Here is a 21716-nt window from a genome sequence, read left to right on the forward strand (position 1 = left end):
TTTAATTGAAAGTCAAATTTTTTATTCAAAATTCGTCTTTTGTCGGTAGAAAAATAGTCTTTTATACGAAAACTCAACTATATCGTTAAAAAATCATCCTTATTGATGAAAACGCAATATTTTTACTTGAAAAGTTCCTTCACATTCCCATCTGTAGCTTTTTAAATTGAATTTAATGATAGAATAATTTTACCTAAATATGTACATCATTTGAAGTATAAGAAAAAGTAAACATAGTTTTAGTATTATGTAATTATTAGATATTTCTCATATATTTAAGAACATCTTGTAATATAATTTTTAACATCTTTCTAAATTGAAGATATTAATTGAATCCCTAGAAACTGAAAAAAAAAGTTATAATAAAATCGCGAAACTGTATACACTGCCGTGCAAAGGTTTTAGGCCACCTCTTTTTTATGACTAAATAAATTCTCTTCATTTTAATTATACCAGAGTTAAAAAAATTCTCTTTAAAAGGTTGATTGTTTTCGAAATTCTGTATAAAATAAGCCCAGGGTGAAGCCAATTTGTCTAGTTTTTAAGTAGATTTTGCAAAAATAGTGTAAATTTCAAGGTTTTTTAAAAATTTTCAATAACTTCCGAAATAGTTAACATTTGTCAATGTTCTTCGGCTCATTTTGAAGCGTTTTCCATTATAACAGAACAGCTTACGAGTATCAGTTGTAGCAAAATTTCTTTTTGAATTGCAAGAACTTGAAGTTGTAACAAAAAAGTTGGAAAATTTGTAATATTATTTTTGGTAACAAATATATTTTTGTAAAATATATGAAACCTATAATCATAAAATTTCTATGTAATTTCCTCAAAATATATATTTATTTAACTTTTATTCTGATTTGCCTACAGATAAGATTTATTCAAAATTTCCCAACTTTTTTATTACAACTTCATGTTCTTGCAATTAAAAAAGAAAATGTTTACGATTTATATTCATAAGCTTTTGTGAAGCGGTGAAGAAAAGCTTCAAAATGAGCCCAAGAACATTGAAAAGTGTTGAATATTTCGGAAGTTATTGAAAATTTAAGAAAACTTTAGAATTCACACTATTTTTGCAATATCTACTTAAAAAACTAGACAAATTGAATTCACCATGCGCTTCTTTTATACAGAATTTCGAAAACAATCAACCTTTGAAAGATAATTTTTTTTAGCTCTGGCATAATTAAAATTAAGAGAATTTATTCAGTCATAAAAAAAGAGGTGACCTACAAATTTTGCACGGCTGATTGTTTGAAAAACTGCGAAATATTTGAATTTTGCATCCTTTTCAGTGTATACCCTCACTGGTTCAATTGGTCTTGGAGCGTCTGACGCGCGAGGTAAAAACTTCCGAATTGAGAACGATGTGCCTTCAAGTAGTAATCGCAGCTTTGTATTATAATCCAGCCTTATGTCTCGAGGCCATGGACAGATTACAAGGCACGCTCGGTCAGTCGGCAGAACCGATAGCATCACATTTTATAAAGCAGTGGATACTCGACACGGATTGCTTCCTCGGGTTGGTATCACAAATTGTAACCAATCGAGAGGTTGCTCACTCGATTTTTTAATGTAAACACGATTTCACACAAAAATTGTAATATTTAAAAGATTTCACGAAAGATTTTGAAGGATTTCAAAAGATTTCACAAAATATTATTTTCACGGTTTCCAAGGTTTTGCAAAATTCTTTATATTTAGTTGTAAAATGTTATACAAGTGTTCGAGTTCTAGCAAAAACTTGCAGTTTCTAGCAGAATTATTTTTTCAATTTTTTTTTTCTGTTTTTTGTAAAATAACTTTAAAATTTTGGAAAATTACCAAAATAATTCGATCAGAAACCATAAATATTTGCTCGATTTCGGAAGCTTTTATAAAATTTTGCAAGTAATTGCAAATTAGTACTAAAAAAAAGTACAACTTTCACATTGCTGTACTTTCAAAGATTTTCATTTTCAAAGATTTCATAGGTTGATCTCTGGACCGGGTAATTGGGAATTTTTGTAGACCGGAAAAACTGGGAAATTAAAATAAGCTTATTTTTTCACGTGAACTTGGTACATTTTTAGAAGAAAAATCTATCCAATCACTTTCAATATCAGAAATTTCATATCACATAATATAATATATAATCAATTTTACTTTTTTAACTTTTCCCTTTATGAAATTGTTCAGTTTGTAATGCTTAATTCTAAAATATTTTCCATAAAAAATTTTCCATTTTAGGTCTTCATTTTGAAGACATCAACAATTAAAAATTGAAATATTTCAAAATACAACATTTTTTATAATAAAAGAATGTTTTTATTTCGAAATTATATTAAAATATTATTTCGTCCTACAGTATTCTATTTTTAACCTATGCAATTTTAAATTTTGTAATAAAAAATTTGTTGATAATTTAGGAATATTTTACTATTAATTTGAAATTAACCTTTTTAAATCAAGTGTTTAAAATTAAACAATTTGAAACTGAATTATTTCAAATAGAAAGCCTTGAATCGTTAACATCTCAGAATGCTTAATTTAAACTTTAAACATTTGGAATTTGAGTTGTTTCATTTTGTTGATTTTTTAATTTGTGAGTGAACTTATGGAATTTTTTGGTATAAATAACAATTGAGCAATTGTTATTTATACTTTAAAATTGAAAAATTATTGATTTCAAACCACTTGAAATTAAAATCATTTAACTTTTAATTTTAAAAAAGTTTAATTTTAAACAAAACTTAAAATCGTTCAATGTTTAATCTCTTTAACTTAGAATTTCTGAAAATTATATCATTTTGAAAATTTACAATTTTATTGGTTTATTCTTCAAGTTGGAGCTTTGAAAATCATGGCGTAATGTAAATTTATATTTGTTAACAAGAAATATTTGAACTGCTCAATTTATAAAAGTTTATGATTTTTAATTTTGCAGTTTATTGTCTTTTTATTATTGTGTGTTAAAATAAATTCTTTTTTAAATTAACCATTTTTAAGCTTTAATTTTAAAAGTATTGAAATCAAAAGAGTATACCACATTGATTTCTGAAATTTTCAGTTTAGTATTTATTACTTCAAATGAAAAAAATGCAGGCTTAAGAGTTCGAATTTTGTAATTTGAATGACCGTAAAAAATGGTTGCAAACCAGGAAATGACCGGAAATTCTTACTCTATTAAAACAGCCACCTTGCACAAGGATTTCAAAGATTGTGCATAGATCTCTGAGAGATTTCACAATAAGTATCAAGATTTCACTAGGCTTGTACACCATATTTCAAGAGTGATCAACCTTTCGTATCCAATTAAAAAGGATTTCATTTAAATAAATATACGTATGTCTGAATGATATCTTAAATGAAAAATATTGCACAGGTTACACGATAGAAAACTTTGTGTCCTGGGTCTTTGTACTTTGATCAGTATGGGCCCTGCAAGACCAGCTGCAGTGAACGAGTGTTCTCGACAAATTATTCCTTCCTTAATTTTGCTGTTTGATGGATTGAAACGAGCGTATGCGGCGAAAGTTGCGGAAGGCGAGGACGACGAAAATGACGAGGAGGAAACCGACATTGACGAGGGTAAGTTTTCTTCATTGGTTCGTTTATTAACTAATTCAAGCATTTAAGTAATTATTTTGATCTTTTTAAATTTGACTAATTTTAAACTAAACTATTTAGGATTTAAGTAAAACTGTTAACAAAAATTGGTTGAATCTATACAAATTAAATACAGTAAACTTCCACTTATTTGAACCCCCCTTCACGCACTTATTTGAACTTTTCACCTCCCACCACGGACCCTGTACGGGCTGTGCGGTCACGCCCGCGTCAGTGGCTGACCAATTAAAAAAGAGGCCCCGAAGAGCGGAAAGCCCGCGTTGGTTTGACCTGAGTATTTTAGTATGGTGCCATGGGAATGCAGACAACTTTTTCGAGAAAGTATTTAAAAATTTTTTTTTAAGTTTTTTTTTCAAGTGTATCAGATCGGTTACTATGACCTCAAATTTCGAACAGTTGATTGTATTTTGTGAAACTGAAAGTTATTCAATCGATAAAAGAATGGAACATAACTGAGAAGAAAGGTACCCCTCGCTAAATTTCATGATTTTGATATATCGTCGCCCTAGAGTTATACTACGCCATGTCCATTTTTTGAAATTTTTGAACTATTATTATTTGTAGGGTCTGTAAGTGTTAAACTTTGTTTAATAAAATTTCCCCTGAAATTTATTTCATCAGCTGTTACAATTATTAATTAAAATAGTAACGTTAATTAAAAATTAGAATTATATTACGCCATGTCCTTTTTTGCATTGCTATAAGTGAAAAAATGCTAACTTCGTAGTGCATATTTTATATGGATAACCCAAGTTCAATTTGAAAAATAACAATGTTCAAATATATAATTAACCTTGAAAGTAACTCAAGGAATATTACTCAAAATTCAATAATTTGCAAAAAACTCATCTAATTCCAGGCATGTAATACAACAGAGTAATGTAAACTATCATTCTGTTCAACTTTTTACTTAAAAAGTTCATTATTAATTTATAAATATCATTTATAAATATTTTGTGGGCATGGCGTACTGTAATTCTGAGAAAAAATGAAATTTTGGAATCTCATATTACGCCATGTCCAATATCAGTTTTCCACATCAGCTAAAATACATTCATATTAGTATTAAAATTTGTACTAATATATTCTTGATCGTACATTTTTTTATCGAAAAACTTATTTTGACATTCGATAACGTTTTTGTAGAGTAATATTATTGTTAAACTTTGAGCCTTATTTTCTCAGTTTGAAATTTGAGGGACATGGCGTACTGTAACTGTAGGGCGACTATATGTTCGTAGTCTACTAAAAAAGAAACGACACGTATTTTTTCTTAACGGTCAATTAACGATTTAAGGAGTTGAAACATCCCCCAAAATAGCGCAGTATAGGTTACTGACTTTTTTAAAACTCCAATAAATTAAAAAAAATTTTGATCAGACATATTGGATTCGCCATTGTGAATTTTGACTCAGCGATCCCAAAAATCCCCAATACACACAGTTTCTTCAAAACCGCAAGTTGCAAATATGTATACTTATGATCGAGTGTGTAATATGATAAACCCCCTACAATATGAGTTTTCAAAAAAATGCAAAATCAAATCAACTTTCTTTTGTTCTGTTGAATAACATATATTTTTTCAGTGTTTTCCCTTGAACTTTGCCTTACTTTTCATTATTTTTGTCGTGTGTAGGGGGTCATAATTAAAGCCGGCGAGGGACACCCGGGGTAGGTTCCTTAATAGAAAATACATTCTACAGTTGAAAAATATGACTATTCAAACCTTCATAACTTAGTTTTACATTTAGAATATTTTCTTCAACAAGTTGTTTGCACCCCCTATTTCAAGAACAATGATAACCTTTCTAACACGGCTACTTATCCCCAGTGTGACCGCGACGTCATGCTACAAAACTCACTATTCTGCGAAATGTTTTAGTCGTTTTTTAATTCTATTATATCGATTTTTAGTTGGAGAATTGTACTATATTAAGGGAATGTGATATCTGTCACGTCCTACCTTTAAATAAATAAATTAATTTAAATTTTAAGAAAATTCTTTTTGTATCTTGTGAAATTCCTTGAAATGTTTTCCTTAGAATTTTTAATACGTATCTAATTGAAATCCCTTAGAATTCCTTAAAATTAAAATGTTTGGAAAACGTAAAAATGAATTGAAAAAATATGAATTTTGTATCTCCTGAAATTCCTAAAAATCTTCTAAATCTCTTGAAATACCTTAAAATCTCTAGAAATCCTTTAATATTCTTTGAAATCCCTTGCAATTTTTATATCACTTGAAATCCTTTTAACATCCTCTAGAGAACTTTGGGAAGTTCTTTATACCTTGTGAAATTCCTTGAAATATCTTAAAATTTAATTTATTTTATTGTGCAAAGTTCACTAGAAATTCCTTCAAACTTTTGGAAATTCTTTGAAATCCCTTGCAATTTTTTATATCTCTTGAAATCCGTGGAAATGTTTGGAAATCCTTAAATCATTTAAAATTCTTTTAAAAACCTTCAAATCTGTCCAAGGCCCCTGAAAATGATTGAAATATTTACTTTAGAATCCCTTTAAAATCTCCTGATATGTTTAGAAATCTTTAAAATCCTTTGAAATTTTTTGAAATCCTTCGTTAAATGTATAAGCAAATCATTTTTTCATTATTCTTTTGTACTTTCTGGCTTTTTTTGCATCAATTCTTTCAATATTATAATATTCTTTATTTCGGCACTGAATTTCATATAATGATTTTCTTAGCATGATTTTGATTTTCTTATAGTGATTTTCTATAATAATTTTTGTAGAATTTCGAAAAAATTTTAAGAAAATTATTATAGGAAAATCATTATAGTCTTTATACTAAATTTCTTATAATATTTTTTCGTAAGCGGTGATCGCAAGGGTTTATAAAAGATTGTATGGGATTGCATAAGATTGCAAGTGTAAGTAACCCTTTTGACCTAAGTGTATCCAATTGAAAAAAATTAATTCTTCAATGGCAGAAATCATTTAGCATTATTTAAAAACTACACAATTTCTTATAAAAATATTGTTTCTTCTTTTCAGAGTAGACGCACAATCTTCACCTTTTTTTCTTAGTTTCCCTTTTTTTCTTGAAATTCCCCTTTTCTCCAATTCTCAAAAAACTTCCCCTTTTCTCTTTAAATATACGATATTTGAAAATACAATTTTTATATTGTGCGAAAAATTCTCTGAAATTAGTAAGTGTACCCTTTCTTAAACAATAATTAAAGCAATTATAGCACTTAAATCAATTTTTAATTTGAGTTTCAGAGCACTGAAGAGCAGGGTGGATTGGAAATGATAAAAAATTCAAATCGTTTGAACTGAGGGAAAAAAAACTTGTGGGTTGGCATTCGACAAAAGTGAAAAAATTTTTAATCAGTAAAATTGAACTATTTCAAATTCAAAATATCTCATTTCCATTCAAAAATTATGACAAATTTTTTATGTTTACAGCTTTTTACTAATAAATAATAATAAAAAAAAATGAAATTTTTAAATAATTTTGTTTGCTCAGTAAAAAAAAGCACCTTTAAAAACAGTTGAATGTTTAACCGGAAATTTATTCAGCTTAAACTGACGGAACATTTTATCATTTTGCTTTTTCTGAAAAAAGCTTTTGTTATGATTTAGGATTTTTGGGATTTCATTTTTTTGCGATTTTGGGGCTTTTTATGAACAGAAAGAAAAAAAACTAATCCAAAAAACAATGTTTATGTACATTTTCAGAAAATTCTAAATAAGGCAGGCATTTTTTTATTTTTTATTTTAAATTATAAATTTAAAAACGAGAACAGAAGATTTAACCCGATTTTCAATTTTTTTCTTTACTTGTTTTGGTTGTCAACCCACAAATTGTTGCCCTTCAGCTCAAATAATTCCATTAATCTTAGCATTTTTACTTTGCTCAATTGAGCATATAAATTGTATTGGTGTATTTAACTAATTTTATTTTTTCTCCTACATTTTTTAATGTATTTCCAAAGTCCTAAGTATATCCAATTAAAAAAATGTATATTATATAATGGCAGAAGTAATTGAAAAATCATTGAAAATTATTTTAAAATGTAATATTTCTTATAAAAAGATTGTTTGTTCTTTTCAACATGTAAAAATACATGTTTATCCCCCCCCCCCCGTTTTTTGATAAATTCGATTGCTTTACACTTCAAACTTAATCCCTTTTTAAAGAGGAAAGTTATCTTAAAAATAGAATCGTACTTTTTTTAATCTTTCCGCTTTAATGGTAATAATGCTAATATTTCAAAGGTAATTACTGTTAAAGTATAAGTTTCATTATTCATAATTATTATATTTTTATAGGTATGCTTGTTTAGCAAATGAAAAATATAATACTATTTTTACATTATGAAATTGAACAAAGTTTCTTATTTAACAGTCTTTACACACAATAAGTTAATCAATTAATACAAGAATAATCCATGATTTGAAGAAGAAAAAACTTTCCATTATAAAAATATAATTTCATTATTATACAAAAACTATCAAATAAATTCAAATAACGAAAAAACATTTGATTTAAATACAATTTTACCAATTACATTCTTTGTTAGGAATGGTGGGCTACCATTTCGCCACCTGGTGTCGAAAACTGGAACTAGAAAGAGTAGGTATAATTTTAAAGATGTAAATTAATTTTTCCATAAAAGGGTTTTTACGATAGTTTTGTGAAGTATAAAACAATGATTAAATGCTAAAAACAAATATTCATCAAAAACAAATAGTTTTAGATTGAATATCCATCTTATACAGTAAAAAAATACATTTTTGTCAAATAGGTTTACAAAACAAAATAACACTTATTTCACTATTTCGTTTAAGTTGCAATGAATTCAAGTTTAAATAAACTTTAATTAATGTATAAAAAATGTAAAGTGGAGTTCTTGAATTTCAAACTTTTAAAATTGAAGTTTGGAATTTTTTAAATTCAATAATGTACACTTATAAAAAATTTGCAATGCTCTAAATTCTAAATTGAAGAATCAATCAATGAATTACAAAAATTTCAAAATTATATCATTTAAAGCAATTTTAAGCCAGAAATATTAAAAATTGAACGATTACATTTTTTTTCATAAACCGAAGACTTTTTAAATTAAAAATTAAATTATTTATATTTTAAATGGTTAAAAAATCCTGAAAATGCTTTCAAATCTTATTCGAAATTCTTGAAACTTCTGCATGTTGTTTACATTTTTTCAATTTTTTTATTATTTTTGAAATTATTTCAGAACTTTTAAACATCCTTTAAAATGAATCCAATTTTTTATATATTTTTTTTATTTCTGCCAAATTAAACAAATTTCCTTGAAATCTTCCACATTCATTTTTTGATAATTTTGTAAATCTTTCTAAGTCTTTTTGATTAATCACTCAAAATTATCTTTTCAAAATAAAAATCATTTTCAATTTGCATAGGAAATCTTTTTTAATCTTCTGAAGCCATTCACAATTCTTAAAAAGCGTTTAAATTTTGTGTTTGACATCTGCCAAAATTTATATTTGTTTTTAAATTAGGTCGTGGGCTATTTACGCCGAAATTTTGTTACTAATAGTCGGATTTTGTCGGTACACGTAGACACTTTGTGTACATTATTTCAAATCATTACAAGTTTTAAATTGAATTTTTTTCAAAGTTTCTTAATATTTCTTCAACTTCTTTGATTTTAAATAATGAGTCAGATATTTCTAAATATTAAGTCATTCTTATTGCTCTTAATTAAATTTTTAAAAATAGTTTCCATAATTTTTAACGTTAGAAAACTGGAAATTTTGATTTCGAATAGTCTTGTAAAATTAATTATTATTCACTTTTTAAATCTTAACTAACAGTTCAATTTTTAAAATCATTATTAATTTATATTCGCAGTTGATCAACCAAAAATGTTTTTGATCTAAAATCTTCGATTTCAAACGCCTTAAATGTTTAATGGATCAAGTCTTTAAAACTGCATTTTAAAACTCTTTAAAATAAAATGTACACCGAAGAATTAAAATCTAAAATTAAAAACGTATTAAAGTGGAAGATTTTTTCCTATAAATTTATCAAATTTCCATTCAAAAAATTAATTCACTGTCTTTGAAAATCACAATAAATAGAACAACAATTGTTCTTTTAGTTTTGTTTTGTTAGAAAAATATTTCTGTAAAAAAAGATCTTTTAATTTAGATAATGTAAATTTCATCTACACCTCTTTGGTTCCGATAAAGACTTATTTTTAGTATCCACTCAGTACTTTAAACTTCACAACAAAAATCGTTAAAACACTTTCATGCACAAATTAAAATACATCTTTAAAAATTATACTTATTCTTTCTAGTTCGGATTTTTATCACCAGGTGGTGTATCGAAGTTTAACCATTCCCAATAGTCAACTCCTATTTTTAATTAATGACCTAAAATCTTTGGTAGAAGTCCTGTCGTCGGACGAAGACGAAATCGACGACGCTAGTCAAGAATACTTGGAAAAGCTTCAAGAAAAAGTGTCTAAAGGCTCGGCTCAACATGGTTTCAACGTGGGTTCTTACATCCAGGACGGACTCGGAGACCACAAATCTGACGAGGACGACGAGGAGGATTCCGAATACGAAGCAAACGAAGAGACTGCTCTTGAGACTTATATTACACCTTTAGACTCAGACGACACGAACCAAGATGAATATGTCGTTTTTAAAGAAATTATGCAAAGTAGGTGGACTTAGCATTATTTTCATGCACACGGGGTTGTCAATGGGCCGAAAACAAAATTTTTCAAGAATTGAATGAGCAAAAACAAGGCAGGGCCAGTGAATTTATTTTACTGGAAACTTTTTGAATTTTTAATAGACAAAACTATCTATTCACTTTATATGTAACCTGACAATGATCATCATTCTTTAATTAAAGCCGTTTGTCAAAAAGGGGCCTAACTGCTAATATCTCGATTTCGAGAAAAATCAAAAAAAGTGAATTGACGTGAATTAAAATTAATATTCACATATATATTTTAAATTAGGACTAATAAACTTTTATATGTCGCGTTTACGAAAAAGTTTATATTTTATTTATGTCTGTTTGGGAAATTAAACATAGTTTTCCGTGGTCTTTACTACTCACTAATTTCCTTCTATTTATTTTTGACATAATATTTATGATTTAAAAACTATTGGATAAAAATTAAAATCTTATGAAGCCTTTTAACCGTATTTTATCCTCTTTTTCGAGTGACGTTTACCGAATTTTTTGGTTTATTTTTATGATAATTATATTGTTTTTGGCAATGAAATACAGGTCATGAACCAGATTTTTCTTTACTGAAGGATATTTTGATTCATTGTATGTGTTTTTCTATTTTATAAAATTATCGTACTTTCACATGGTGGAAATTATTTTCTGCTTTATGATTAGGCCTGCCCCATTTCTATCGGAAGCTATTTTTTAATTTCTCAATGTCAGCGGACATTTTAAAGATTCCTTAGATCTTTTTTCGACAATCATCATACTTTTTCAGGGGGTCTACTCTATCTGAAAAACCTTGAATTGTCAGGGAATTTTTTCGAGAACCTCCTTTTTTTAATTGCAATATAAAATTGAATAACAATAATTCTTTATTTGTAATAGTAGCTTTATATGACTGCATTGAACTATTTTGCTGAAAATCCGTTTTTTTTGTTTAAAATTAGTTTTTTTAACTGAAAATTGAACCATTTTATTTTTGGTTGAATTCAAATTTTTTTGATAAAAAATTTATATCTTTCTTGGTTGAAATATCAAGTACTAAATGTTTTGCCTTTGTTTGAAAAATGAGCTTTTTTGTTGAGAATTCGTTGTTTCTTTAGCTGAAAATTGTTTTTTTTTTTTTACAGAAAGTTTAACTATTCCATTTAAAACTTCAACTGCTTCATTGGAATTTTTTTTTTGTTTAACATTAATTTTTTTTATTGAAAATGTAACAATTCGAGTTGAATATTCTATCAATTTTGTTCAAAATGCATTCCTTTTGTTGAACATTAATTTCTTTAACTAAAAATTTAGCTGTTTAATTTTTGGTTGACAAATTATCTTTTTTAGTTGAAAATTCGTCCTTTTTGCTAAAAATTAATTTTCGTGGTTGAAACTTCCATCTTTTTGGTTTAAAAATCAACTATTGCCAGTTGAATGTTATTCCATCATCTTAGTTGAAAATTCATATCTTTGGTTGTACATTATTATTTTTTTAAATAAAAATTTAACTATTCAATTTTTGGTTGACAATTTATGCTTTTTAGTTCAAAATTCATGTATTTTGTTTAAAAATCCTCTTTTTTGGAAAAATTCTTCTTAATAGATCATTCATCTTTTCAGTTGAAAATTCAAATACCCCACTTAAAGATTCCTAATTTCACATAATAGTTCAACTGTTTATTTCAAAATTTGACTTTTTAGCAGGCAGATTCAACTGTTTCGCTGAAAATTCATGTATTTTGTTGAAAACCCGTCTTTTTGGTAGAAAGTTAATCTTCTTCTTTAAAAATTCATCATTTTGGTTGAAAATAATACTTCTAAATTGAATGTTAAACTCTTTTGTTATAAAATAATCTTTTTTGGTTTAAAATTCATCCATTCCGGTTGAAGGTTTATGATCTTTAGATAAAAATTCATTACTTTGGTTGACAATTTTTGTTGTGGAAATTAAATTTTTTAACTGAAAATTTAACTTCCATTTTTTGGCTGAAAACTTATCTTTTTCTCGTTCAAAATTCAACTATTTGGTTAAAAGGTGATCTTTTTCAGTTGAAAATTCAACTATTGGATTGAAAATGCAGCTATTTGTTAAAAACTTAAGCTAACTTGTTGATAATTCAATATTTTTAATTCGAAAGTTAAGAAGTTGACGTGGTTTAATATAGCACCCACATTAATTTTGCATAGATATGCATTGCATTTTAAGTATACAATGATCAAATAAAAAAATGTTTACATTGTATTGTTCAAATTCCTGAACTTTAAGAGACAGTTTCAAAAAATTATTAATGATGTTTTTAGTATTATTTAATTTATTGACGGTGCTAATATATTTAAGAATATCTATTAATATAATTTGTTAAATAAGCTTTCGCAATTAAAAATATCAATTGAATCTCTAGAAACTGAAAAAACATTGTTTATAATAAACTGGCGAAATTGTATATATATTCCGAGTCTTTTGTTTTTAAAAAATGCGAAATATTTGAATGGATTTAAACATTAATTGTATATTATTCATATATTGATAGCGTATTGAAGAATTCAGTAGAGAATATATATTAGGTCCCTTTTTGAGAAACGGTTTCTTAAAGTTTAGTTTCAAATTTCAGAAATTTAAAATTATCGACAATTTAAATGACTGGGGAAAACATAGAAAGCGAGGAATGTTTTTCGATTGAGTGACTAACCCGTAACGATATTTCTTACAATTTTGGACTTTGTAAATTTGTTATTGTTATTTTGTTTAGATATTGAAAAAACAGACCAAAATTGGTACACAGCCCTTACGAACCATTTAACAGCTGAACAACAAAAGACTCTTCAAGAAATTATTTTGTTGGCGGATCAGCGCAAAGCTGCATTAGAAAGCAAACGAATTGAACAGAGTGGTGGTAAGAACAGCATTTTTTATTATTTTTTATAGTTGATATAGATTCGTTTTCTGAATAAGTAAGTTAATTTATTGATCCTTTTTCGAATAAATTAACAGATTGCTTTATGAAAACATTGTGAGAACTTTTCTCTAATTCTCGAAATGAATTTGTTATTTTGATTATCCTTTAATTCAATTTTTATTTAAAGAAAATAAGAAGGAAAGGGATTTAGAGGTTTCCTGCTTCTTCTTTTCTTATTTTTAATGTTAATTTTTTAATTTGAATGAAGACATTCATGACTTTAAAAAAAATTTTAATTGTTAGATTCCTTGTTTTCTTTTTATTTCAAAGAATTTTATACTTAAATTTAAATATTATAATATAATTTTGTTTTGTTTAAAAACAGTTTTCGAGAGGTTGACCGTTCGGTTTTTTAGTATACACCAGTTTTGAAAAGGTTACAAAATAATTCAAAATATTTCAAAGCTTTCATAATATTTAAAAGGATTTTGAACATTTTAAAAAGAGTTAACGAATTTCAAAGACTTAAAAGGGATTTAAGGGTTTTAAAAAGGCAGAGGCATAGACAAGATTAGAAAGACTTTTTAAACTTTTAAAAGATTTCAAGGATTTTAAATATTTTAAAAAGTGTACAGTACACCAGACGTCAAAGATTTCAAAACATTTCAAATATTTTATATGATTTCAAAAGGTTGTAGAAGATTACGAAAAAGGTATATTACACAAATATTTCAACGATTTCATAAAGATTAAAAAAAAATTCATAAAATATTTCAAGGATTTCACAGATTTTGCCAAAATAAAATTTTTTTTTAATATTTTAATAATTTCAAATAAATACAAAAGATTTCACAAATATTTTAAAAATTTCATACAAATGTTAAATTCAATGATTTAAAAAGGATACAGTGCACCAGATTTCAAAGATTTCAAAACATTTTAAAGATTTAAAACGATTTGAGGTTTGTTTAGAAGATTTCAAAGTTTTAATAAACAATTCACAAAGATTTTAAAGCTTTAAAAATATTTTATGATTTGAAAAGATTGTAGAAGATTTTAAGAATGGTATATTACACTAGATTTCAAAGATTAAAGATTAAAGTAAGATTTCGCAAATATTTCAACGATTTTATAAAGATTAAAAACAAATCATAAAGTTTCAAAAAGATTTCAAAGGTTTTACCAAAATCTTAAAAGTTTTCACAAAAATTAAAAATATTTTAATAGATTCAAATGAATATAAAAGATTTCACAAATATTTTAAAAATTTCATAAAAATGTTAAATTCAATGATTTAAAAAGGGTACAGTGCATCAGATTTCAAAACATTTTAAACGATTTCAAGGTTGTTTAGAAGCTTTCAACAGATTTCAAAGCTTTTCCAAATATTTCATAAAGATTTCGAGGATTTAAAAGATTTTAAAAAGTTTACAGTAAATCATATTTGTAAGATTTCAGAAAATTTTAAAGATTTTTAATGTTTTAAAATTTGTTTAGAAGATTACAAAAGATTTCATCAAAATTTCATAGAGATGTATGTGAAACGAATACTAAAATTTTTAAGATTTCAAAAAGGGCACAGTACATCGATTTCAATCATTTCCAAACATTTCAAAGATTTTTAATAATTTCAAAATTTTAGAATAATTTACAAGATTTCACGAAAAATTTCAATATTTGAATGGTTTCAAATGATTACAAAAGATTTGACAACTATTTAGAATAATTTATAAGGATTTTAAAAGATTTCAAAAATGGTACAGTATGCCAAAACAGAAAAAATTTCGATGATTTTAAACAAGTACATATTTTTTAGAAAATTTCAAAATATGTCACAAAAGTTTTAAATATTCTAGTTATTTTAAATAATTACTATAGTTGTAGGAAAGATTTCACAATTATTTCAAAGAATTTATAAGGATTTCAAAGTTTTGAAGTAATATTAAAATGTTTCAAAAAATTTGAGAATTTTTCAAAAGATTTCACAAATATTTCAAAGATTTTATAAAGATTTTAAATACTTCAAAAGATGTCAGCGAATTCACAAAGATGTCAAAAATTTTAAAACATTTTAAAAATATTTCACAGAAAGCTCAAGATTTTATAAAGATTTTAAATATGTACTTCTAAAGATTTCAACGAATTCACAAAGATTAATTTTTTTATGATTTTAAAGATTACAAAGATACAAAAATATTTCGAAAGATTTCGAAAGGAAGGCTTATGTTCGCGAAAAATTCAGGATTTGTTTATTGATAATTCTGCTTTATTTAGAAATGATTGTCCAGTAAAGAAATGAAACGTTTCATCTTGATTTCTTTACCTGGAAAAGACCTTGAATGTTGTTCCTGGAAATCGTTGGATACCCTAGTTTTGTCTAAATTTGATAATTAGATTCTTGCTATTGTATTTTATTTTTTTTAATTTAAACTAATTTCGTAGTTAATTTAGAATTTTGGTCATCGAAGAGAAATAAAAATGTCGATTTATTCTGAATTTACTATTATTTCAGGTTACGCCTTTCATTCCCAGACTGTGCCCACCTCGTTCAATTTTGGGGGAACGCCGTTGGGTCGATAAAGAATTACGAAGTTTTAATTGTAGACTAAGTAAGTAAAAAAATTATAAAGTAAACTAAATTGTACGATGGTAAGATACAACTGTTAATACGATCACTTAGGAAGTCGTATAGCATTTCCTATTTACTATTTTTGTGTAAACTAAATGTACATTACGAAGACGGTCGGACTAATTTGTATTGTTCTGAAAGTCGTCTATGCAATCTCATACGATTGGTTGAAACAATAAAATCAGCTTCTGCAATTCACAATCGCATGATGATTCCACACTTTGTTGTACAAAAGATCCAAAAATTATAATCACGTTAATTCTCAAGTAGCATTGCTTCCAATCGAATGGATGCGCTTTTTTGTAAACTATTATACTATTTTTGATTTGTACGATAAACGTATACTTTTTAAACAACAAGAAAACAACACAAAGTGTATTTTCTGTGATTCTTTGTTTCGTGGTGAGTGCGCATTTTGTTTTAGAAAATTAAATTTAACAAGAATAGAACAGACTACTTACTGTTTTTAATCCAATGTCCAATGAGCCATTTACATCTAATTCAAAGTGCTACGTGTACTGTAAACTTGGATCATACTATATGGCAACGCATGTTTCGAAAACACGAAATACAAAAGTACGAACTGAACGGCAAGAATTGTAATTTAAACTTTTTACTCTGTAGATACGTCTTAAATGCTTTATCTGCGTCTCTTGCACTCGTTGACTCTTCGATTACCAAGCTAGAATTAATTGTGAAAAAGCGAACGAATTAAAAAAAAAAAAAAAGAAACAGAAAAAAAAGGAAAATGGTCGATAAGTTTCCCAAGTCCTTATTGACTGGTGATTGAAGAGTGAATTGTCTTTTGCGTATCAGAAACTCGTTTTGTTACACCGTCGTCAAAAAATAAATAAAAATACCGTCTCATAATCAGCAACAGAAATCGTCCTACTTTTCCCAAAGGACCAGACTTCACTTCACATAGAAAAATTTAGTAGTTATAGAGTAGTAGACGCTCTGTTGCAATCGCAAAATCGTCCTAGAGAAGAAATTACATCGATACAAAATGAGGATTTTCTTGCATGAAGAATAAAGTTTAATCAAATATTCGAAAGCTCAAGAGATTTTCTTCACTATGGCGAGCCTCACGCATTTTTTTTGTTGCTAAGAACGCTTCTTTTTTGTTTATAGAAGAATGTTTAAGCCTGAAACTTAAGAAGTGTTCTGAGCTATGACCTTTTTGAATAAAATGACTTTTTGGCGTTTGCGATTAATGTAGAGTTTCGAGAACAATTCAGTCTTTCCGTAGCTATTTGTAATAATTTTCGTCTTTATAGGTGGCCACGAAATTCGCCTTTATATTTTTATTTCGAGATAATTCATATTTTCCTAATTTGAAGTCTCAATGTTAAAAAAAAATTATTTTGTTTCCCTCATGAATTTAAGTCTGTTTAATCACTCAATTTTGCATTCTAAGTTGTGATTTATAGAATTTGTGGTCGCCGTAAATAGTCTCGTTTACAGCTTTATAGACTAAAAGGAAAGCAAGAATGCATGTTTTAAATCTAGAAAATGGATTTACATTACTAGTTATTATCAAATTGCTAAAAATTATTTCTTTCATAAATTCAATATTGTTTCATTTGACACTTGAAATACACTCTCTGAATTGATTTTTCTCTTCTACGCATAAAAAAAACGATGGAAAAAAATTATTTAAACATTCTGTCATCCCTTCAAGCAAACATTACATGGTATGTTCTATCTTAACTTAAAAAATTTTGAATTGTCTCAAGTAAGCAGCGAATGTTTAAATTCTATTTTTGTACCTTAGAACTTAGTAAAATGTAACTTGACAAAAATTTCTTTTTATACTTTTGTAATTTACATTTTTTGAGTTTTATACATGTATAATTTTATAGTTATAAAATTGTATGCCTATGAAAAATATAATTTCTTTAGTGCAAAATTTGAGGACACATTTTTTAATAGGTTTTCTCGACTTATTTTTAGATTGTTTTTGGAAAACACGTCGTATTGTTGAGTTTTGAAGAATGTCAATTCTCTCTCAAGATTTATAGTATAATGAAAAGTATTCAGTCAGCGGTTGTTCGTTTTTTGCAGTATTTCTATTATTAAAATTTGACGTATTAAAATTTAAGAGAGGAGCGGAGTTTCTTTGATCATTCAATAGGATTTACAAAAGAAAGAAGTCCCTTAAAATATCGGGGTTCTTTAAATAACTGACAGACAGAATGCATATTAAATTGTTTAATTTAAAATTGTTTTATTCCTTTTGTAAAAGATTTTAGGTTAAAAATGTTTTCAGTTTAAGATTCTGGTCTCCAAATATTAATCGTCAGGTCAAATGAAAAATTGGTCACGACGATATTAGGGAATTTTAAAAATGAAATTTTGTTGTAACCCTGATATAATTTTCTTGTTAATAATTGATTTGCTTGGTATTATTTTATATTTTTTGTTTTTTTGCAGTTGATTCCTCCTGAAGATTATCTTTTTAGTTCTAAATTTTATTTGAAATTAAAATTCAAGTGTCGTGATAGAAAATGCTAGTGTTATTTTTGGTGGAAAAATCGCAACGGTTTTTTTTGGAAAATTCAACGGTTATGTTGAAAATTCATCTATTTCGTAAAAAGTTTACTTTTTATGTAAAATTCATATTTTGGTATTGAAAACTTCATTGAAATCTTTTTTGGTTGAAAATTCATATATTTTTTTCAAGTTTGGCTTTTTATTAAAAAATTTTATTTATTTTAGTTTAAAAAGTCTTTTTTTTGTTTTGGTTGAAAATTCAATGGTTTTGTTGGAAATTCAACTACTTCGTATAAAGTTTACTTTTTATTTAAAACTCATATTTTAACGTTGAAAAATCATAGTAAAATCTTTTTTAGATGAAAATTAAACTACTATTTGCCATTGTAATTTAAAAGTTCATCTATTTTAGTAAAAATTGCATCTTTCTTGGATAAAGGTGCAACTGTTTGGTTGACAATTCAACAATTTTGTTAAAAGATCATCCTTTTTGGTTGAAAATTCATCTTGTTGGTTTGAAAATTCAAGTATTTTTGTAGAAAATTTACTTTTTCTCTAAAACTCACACTTTGATGTTCAAAAGTCAAACTAACATCTTTTTTGGATACAAATTCAAATTATTTGTTTGAAAATTAGTCTTTTTGATATAAAAATTCATCTGTTTTAGTAGAAATTTAATCTTTCTCGAATAAAAATGCAACTTTTTGGTGGAAAATTAATCTTCTTTGCTTGAGGATTGAACAAAAATAATTTGTTTGAAAATTTTGGTTGAACCACTTTGTCAAGAAATTATTTGTTTGTTAAAGATACATATTTTTATTTGAAAATTCATCTTTTTTGTTGAAAGTTTAACTATTTTGTTGAAAACTGATCTTTTTCAATTGAATATTCAACTATGTGGGTGAAAGTTGAACTACTTTATTGAATTTTTTTTAGCGAAGTTTTGTTTCTGATAGCTTTTTAAAATACTAGAAATCATACACGCGCGATTATTTCTTTTTTTTTTGTTACATGCAATTTCAAAATTAAACTATAGAATTAATATTAAAACCAAAAAAAAGTATTGCTTCGTATATCTATTATCTAAAATAATAGAAAATGTATACAAGGACAACATTTTTTATAATTGATCAGGAATAATATCTTAATTTCAGTAATAATATATAATATTTTTGTGAAATAAATAATAAAATCGTATTTTCATTCTAAAAATACCGATTAGAGACGACAAATATGCTAACAAAACGTAACAAAAAAATGGTTCTATTATTTTGGAAAAAATCGACTTTCCATCTTTTATGGATTGAAATGTTTATTAAATTCTTATGTAGAATTATGTAAATATTACCTTTAAACACTGGTTTTTAATTTTTTAAATAGCTTTTTTCTTGAGTTTAAAGCAGTTCAAAATGAAATTTTCCGTTTTCTCGCCTTTCAACACTTTAGTTTTCAAAAGTAAATTTTAAACTGTTAAAAATTTAAGAAAATTGAATGTTGAATTTACAGCAGTCGACAACTAAATTTACAATTTTCTTCTATTTTTAATTATTGAAATTTAAATTCTTTTTATAAAAAACACTTAACTTAATCCAAAATTGTTAAAAGATTCTAAATCTTGTTCAAATTATGATTTTTGTTTAAAAATACCAATTTTCTGTTTGAAACCCCAATGTGAATTAAAATTCTTAAAAAATTATAAATCGTCTTTAATATGTATACGATTTTTAAATACAAATGCCTATTTCCGACTAAAAACAATAACAGAATCCGAAATTGTTCAAGCTCTTAAATTCTATTATTTTATATAAAAATCATTGGATTTAAATCTATGTTTGAATAAAAATGCAACAAGTATAATATTTTCAATAATTTATTAGATAATTTGAAAGTTTTAATTTAACCGTGCCCGAGTGACGAGAGGGTCACGTGACGAAACCTGGCCTTCGATTTTTCTTTCCCAACTTACGTCTAAACGAAATGAGGTATCGCTCTGAAAGTTTGGGAAATGAAAGAGGAGGTAATAAAGTCCATGTCTCTGCTTTGTTCCGGTGAAAATTTTGAGAAAAAAATTTTTTTTAAGAAAATACCAGTGGAAATTTTCTTTCCCAACTTACATCCACACGGAATGAGATATTGCGTTAAAAATTTGGCACGATAAACAGAAGGCATGCAAGAATTTGTCTCTGGTCCTAAATAATTACAATAGTGAAAAAAGTTTATTTTTAATTTCTATTTTGGAGAAATACCGACCGTGCTGTCGTCAAACCCTGCAAGCTATTTGCAATGTTGTCAATGGGCTAGTTATGAGGTTTATATTTATCAAAGTGGGACAAAACAAAAATGGCTCAAAAACATTATGCACCAATAATGCAAAAACTAATGTTTGCACTTGAAATGCAAATAAACATATTTGGTCTGACATACGTATCAGTCTGGTATCAGCTGTGTCAAAGCAGCACTAGCGCAGCGAGTAGACGACTTCGAACTTCTAGGGGTCTGTGGGTAAAACAGATTGCATGATTACCGTTAGAGAAAGTTAAAAGTCAAACTTCTGCTGTAAAACCTAAATGTGTCCGTCGATAATCATTACTTGCATAAATAAACTTTTTTCTTCCTCCAACTCTTTACAAGGCCACAAACGATCCTTTAATATTTATCAACATTTCCCGAAAAAAATTTCCGCGTTATTTAAACTTTTATTTTTCAATATGGGTGAAAAAATATTGATCTTAGGGCTGACTTGATCAGCTGTTACACTCATCACATGGCCTTAAAGGCTTCTGAATCCACATTGTACAATTTCAAATGCTTTATTTATAAAAAAGTTTCTAGAAGCTTCTCATTTTTACATATATATATGTATGAACGTTTGAACTCGAAATCGCTATTTGAAATGTTTTAATTAAACATTTAGAACGCTTAGTGATCAGAAAACTTCCACTTCCATTGGTTTAATTTGCAATTTAGTCTTGATAGGCCAGTCAACGAAGCTGAATGAGCAGGCTTAAGAGGACTGTGTACATAGGCTTTTGGAGACATGTCGTCTAGGTGTAATTTCTCCGAAAGTATTATGAAAAATATGACTTATGTAGTATGTCTGGATTAGGAAAATAACGAGCAATGTCTATGTTTAATCAAAAGTGAAATAATGTTTATTATATTAAAAAAATGATTGGTCAAAGTTACCCTACTTTTGATGGCCAATTTCTCGGCTTGTAATAATTATTTCGAAAATTGTATATAAACATGAACGTAGATAAAAGTCTTGCTGAAAAGATTAACGTGTATGAAAGAATTATTGCTGTTAAATAAACAGTAAAAAACATGCTTAAACGAAAATAATTTTTGGGTTAAATTTAAGGCAAGTAACTACCGATCCTAGCGGCGAAAT

At 26.7% G+C, this 21716-nt stretch overlaps 1 protein-coding gene across 1 annotated transcript in view; it reads left to right on the plus strand.

Moving 5' to 3' along the window:
- Positions 1–16709, plus strand: part of LOC117175890 (importin-7) — a 54759-nt gene extending 38050 nt beyond the window's left edge. Inside the window, exons 15-19 of the mRNA XM_033365715.1 lie at positions 1296–1522; positions 3365–3570; positions 10016–10291; positions 13057–13200; positions 15716–16709. Coding sequence (XP_033221606.1) covers positions 1296–1522; positions 3365–3570; positions 10016–10291; positions 13057–13200; positions 15716–15783 — 921 coding nt within the window. The 3' untranslated portion in view covers positions 15784–16709. The remainder of the gene's footprint in view (positions 1–1295; positions 1523–3364; positions 3571–10015; positions 10292–13056; positions 13201–15715) is intronic.
- The last annotated feature ends 5007 nt before the right edge of the window (positions 16710–21716 follow it).

The sequence above is a fragment of the Belonocnema kinseyi genome, chromosome 7 (genome assembly GCF_010883055.1).
Source record: "Belonocnema kinseyi isolate 2016_QV_RU_SX_M_011 chromosome 7, B_treatae_v1, whole genome shotgun sequence".
In the NCBI taxonomy this organism is placed as follows: Eukaryota; Metazoa; Arthropoda; class Insecta; order Hymenoptera; family Cynipidae; genus Belonocnema; species Belonocnema kinseyi.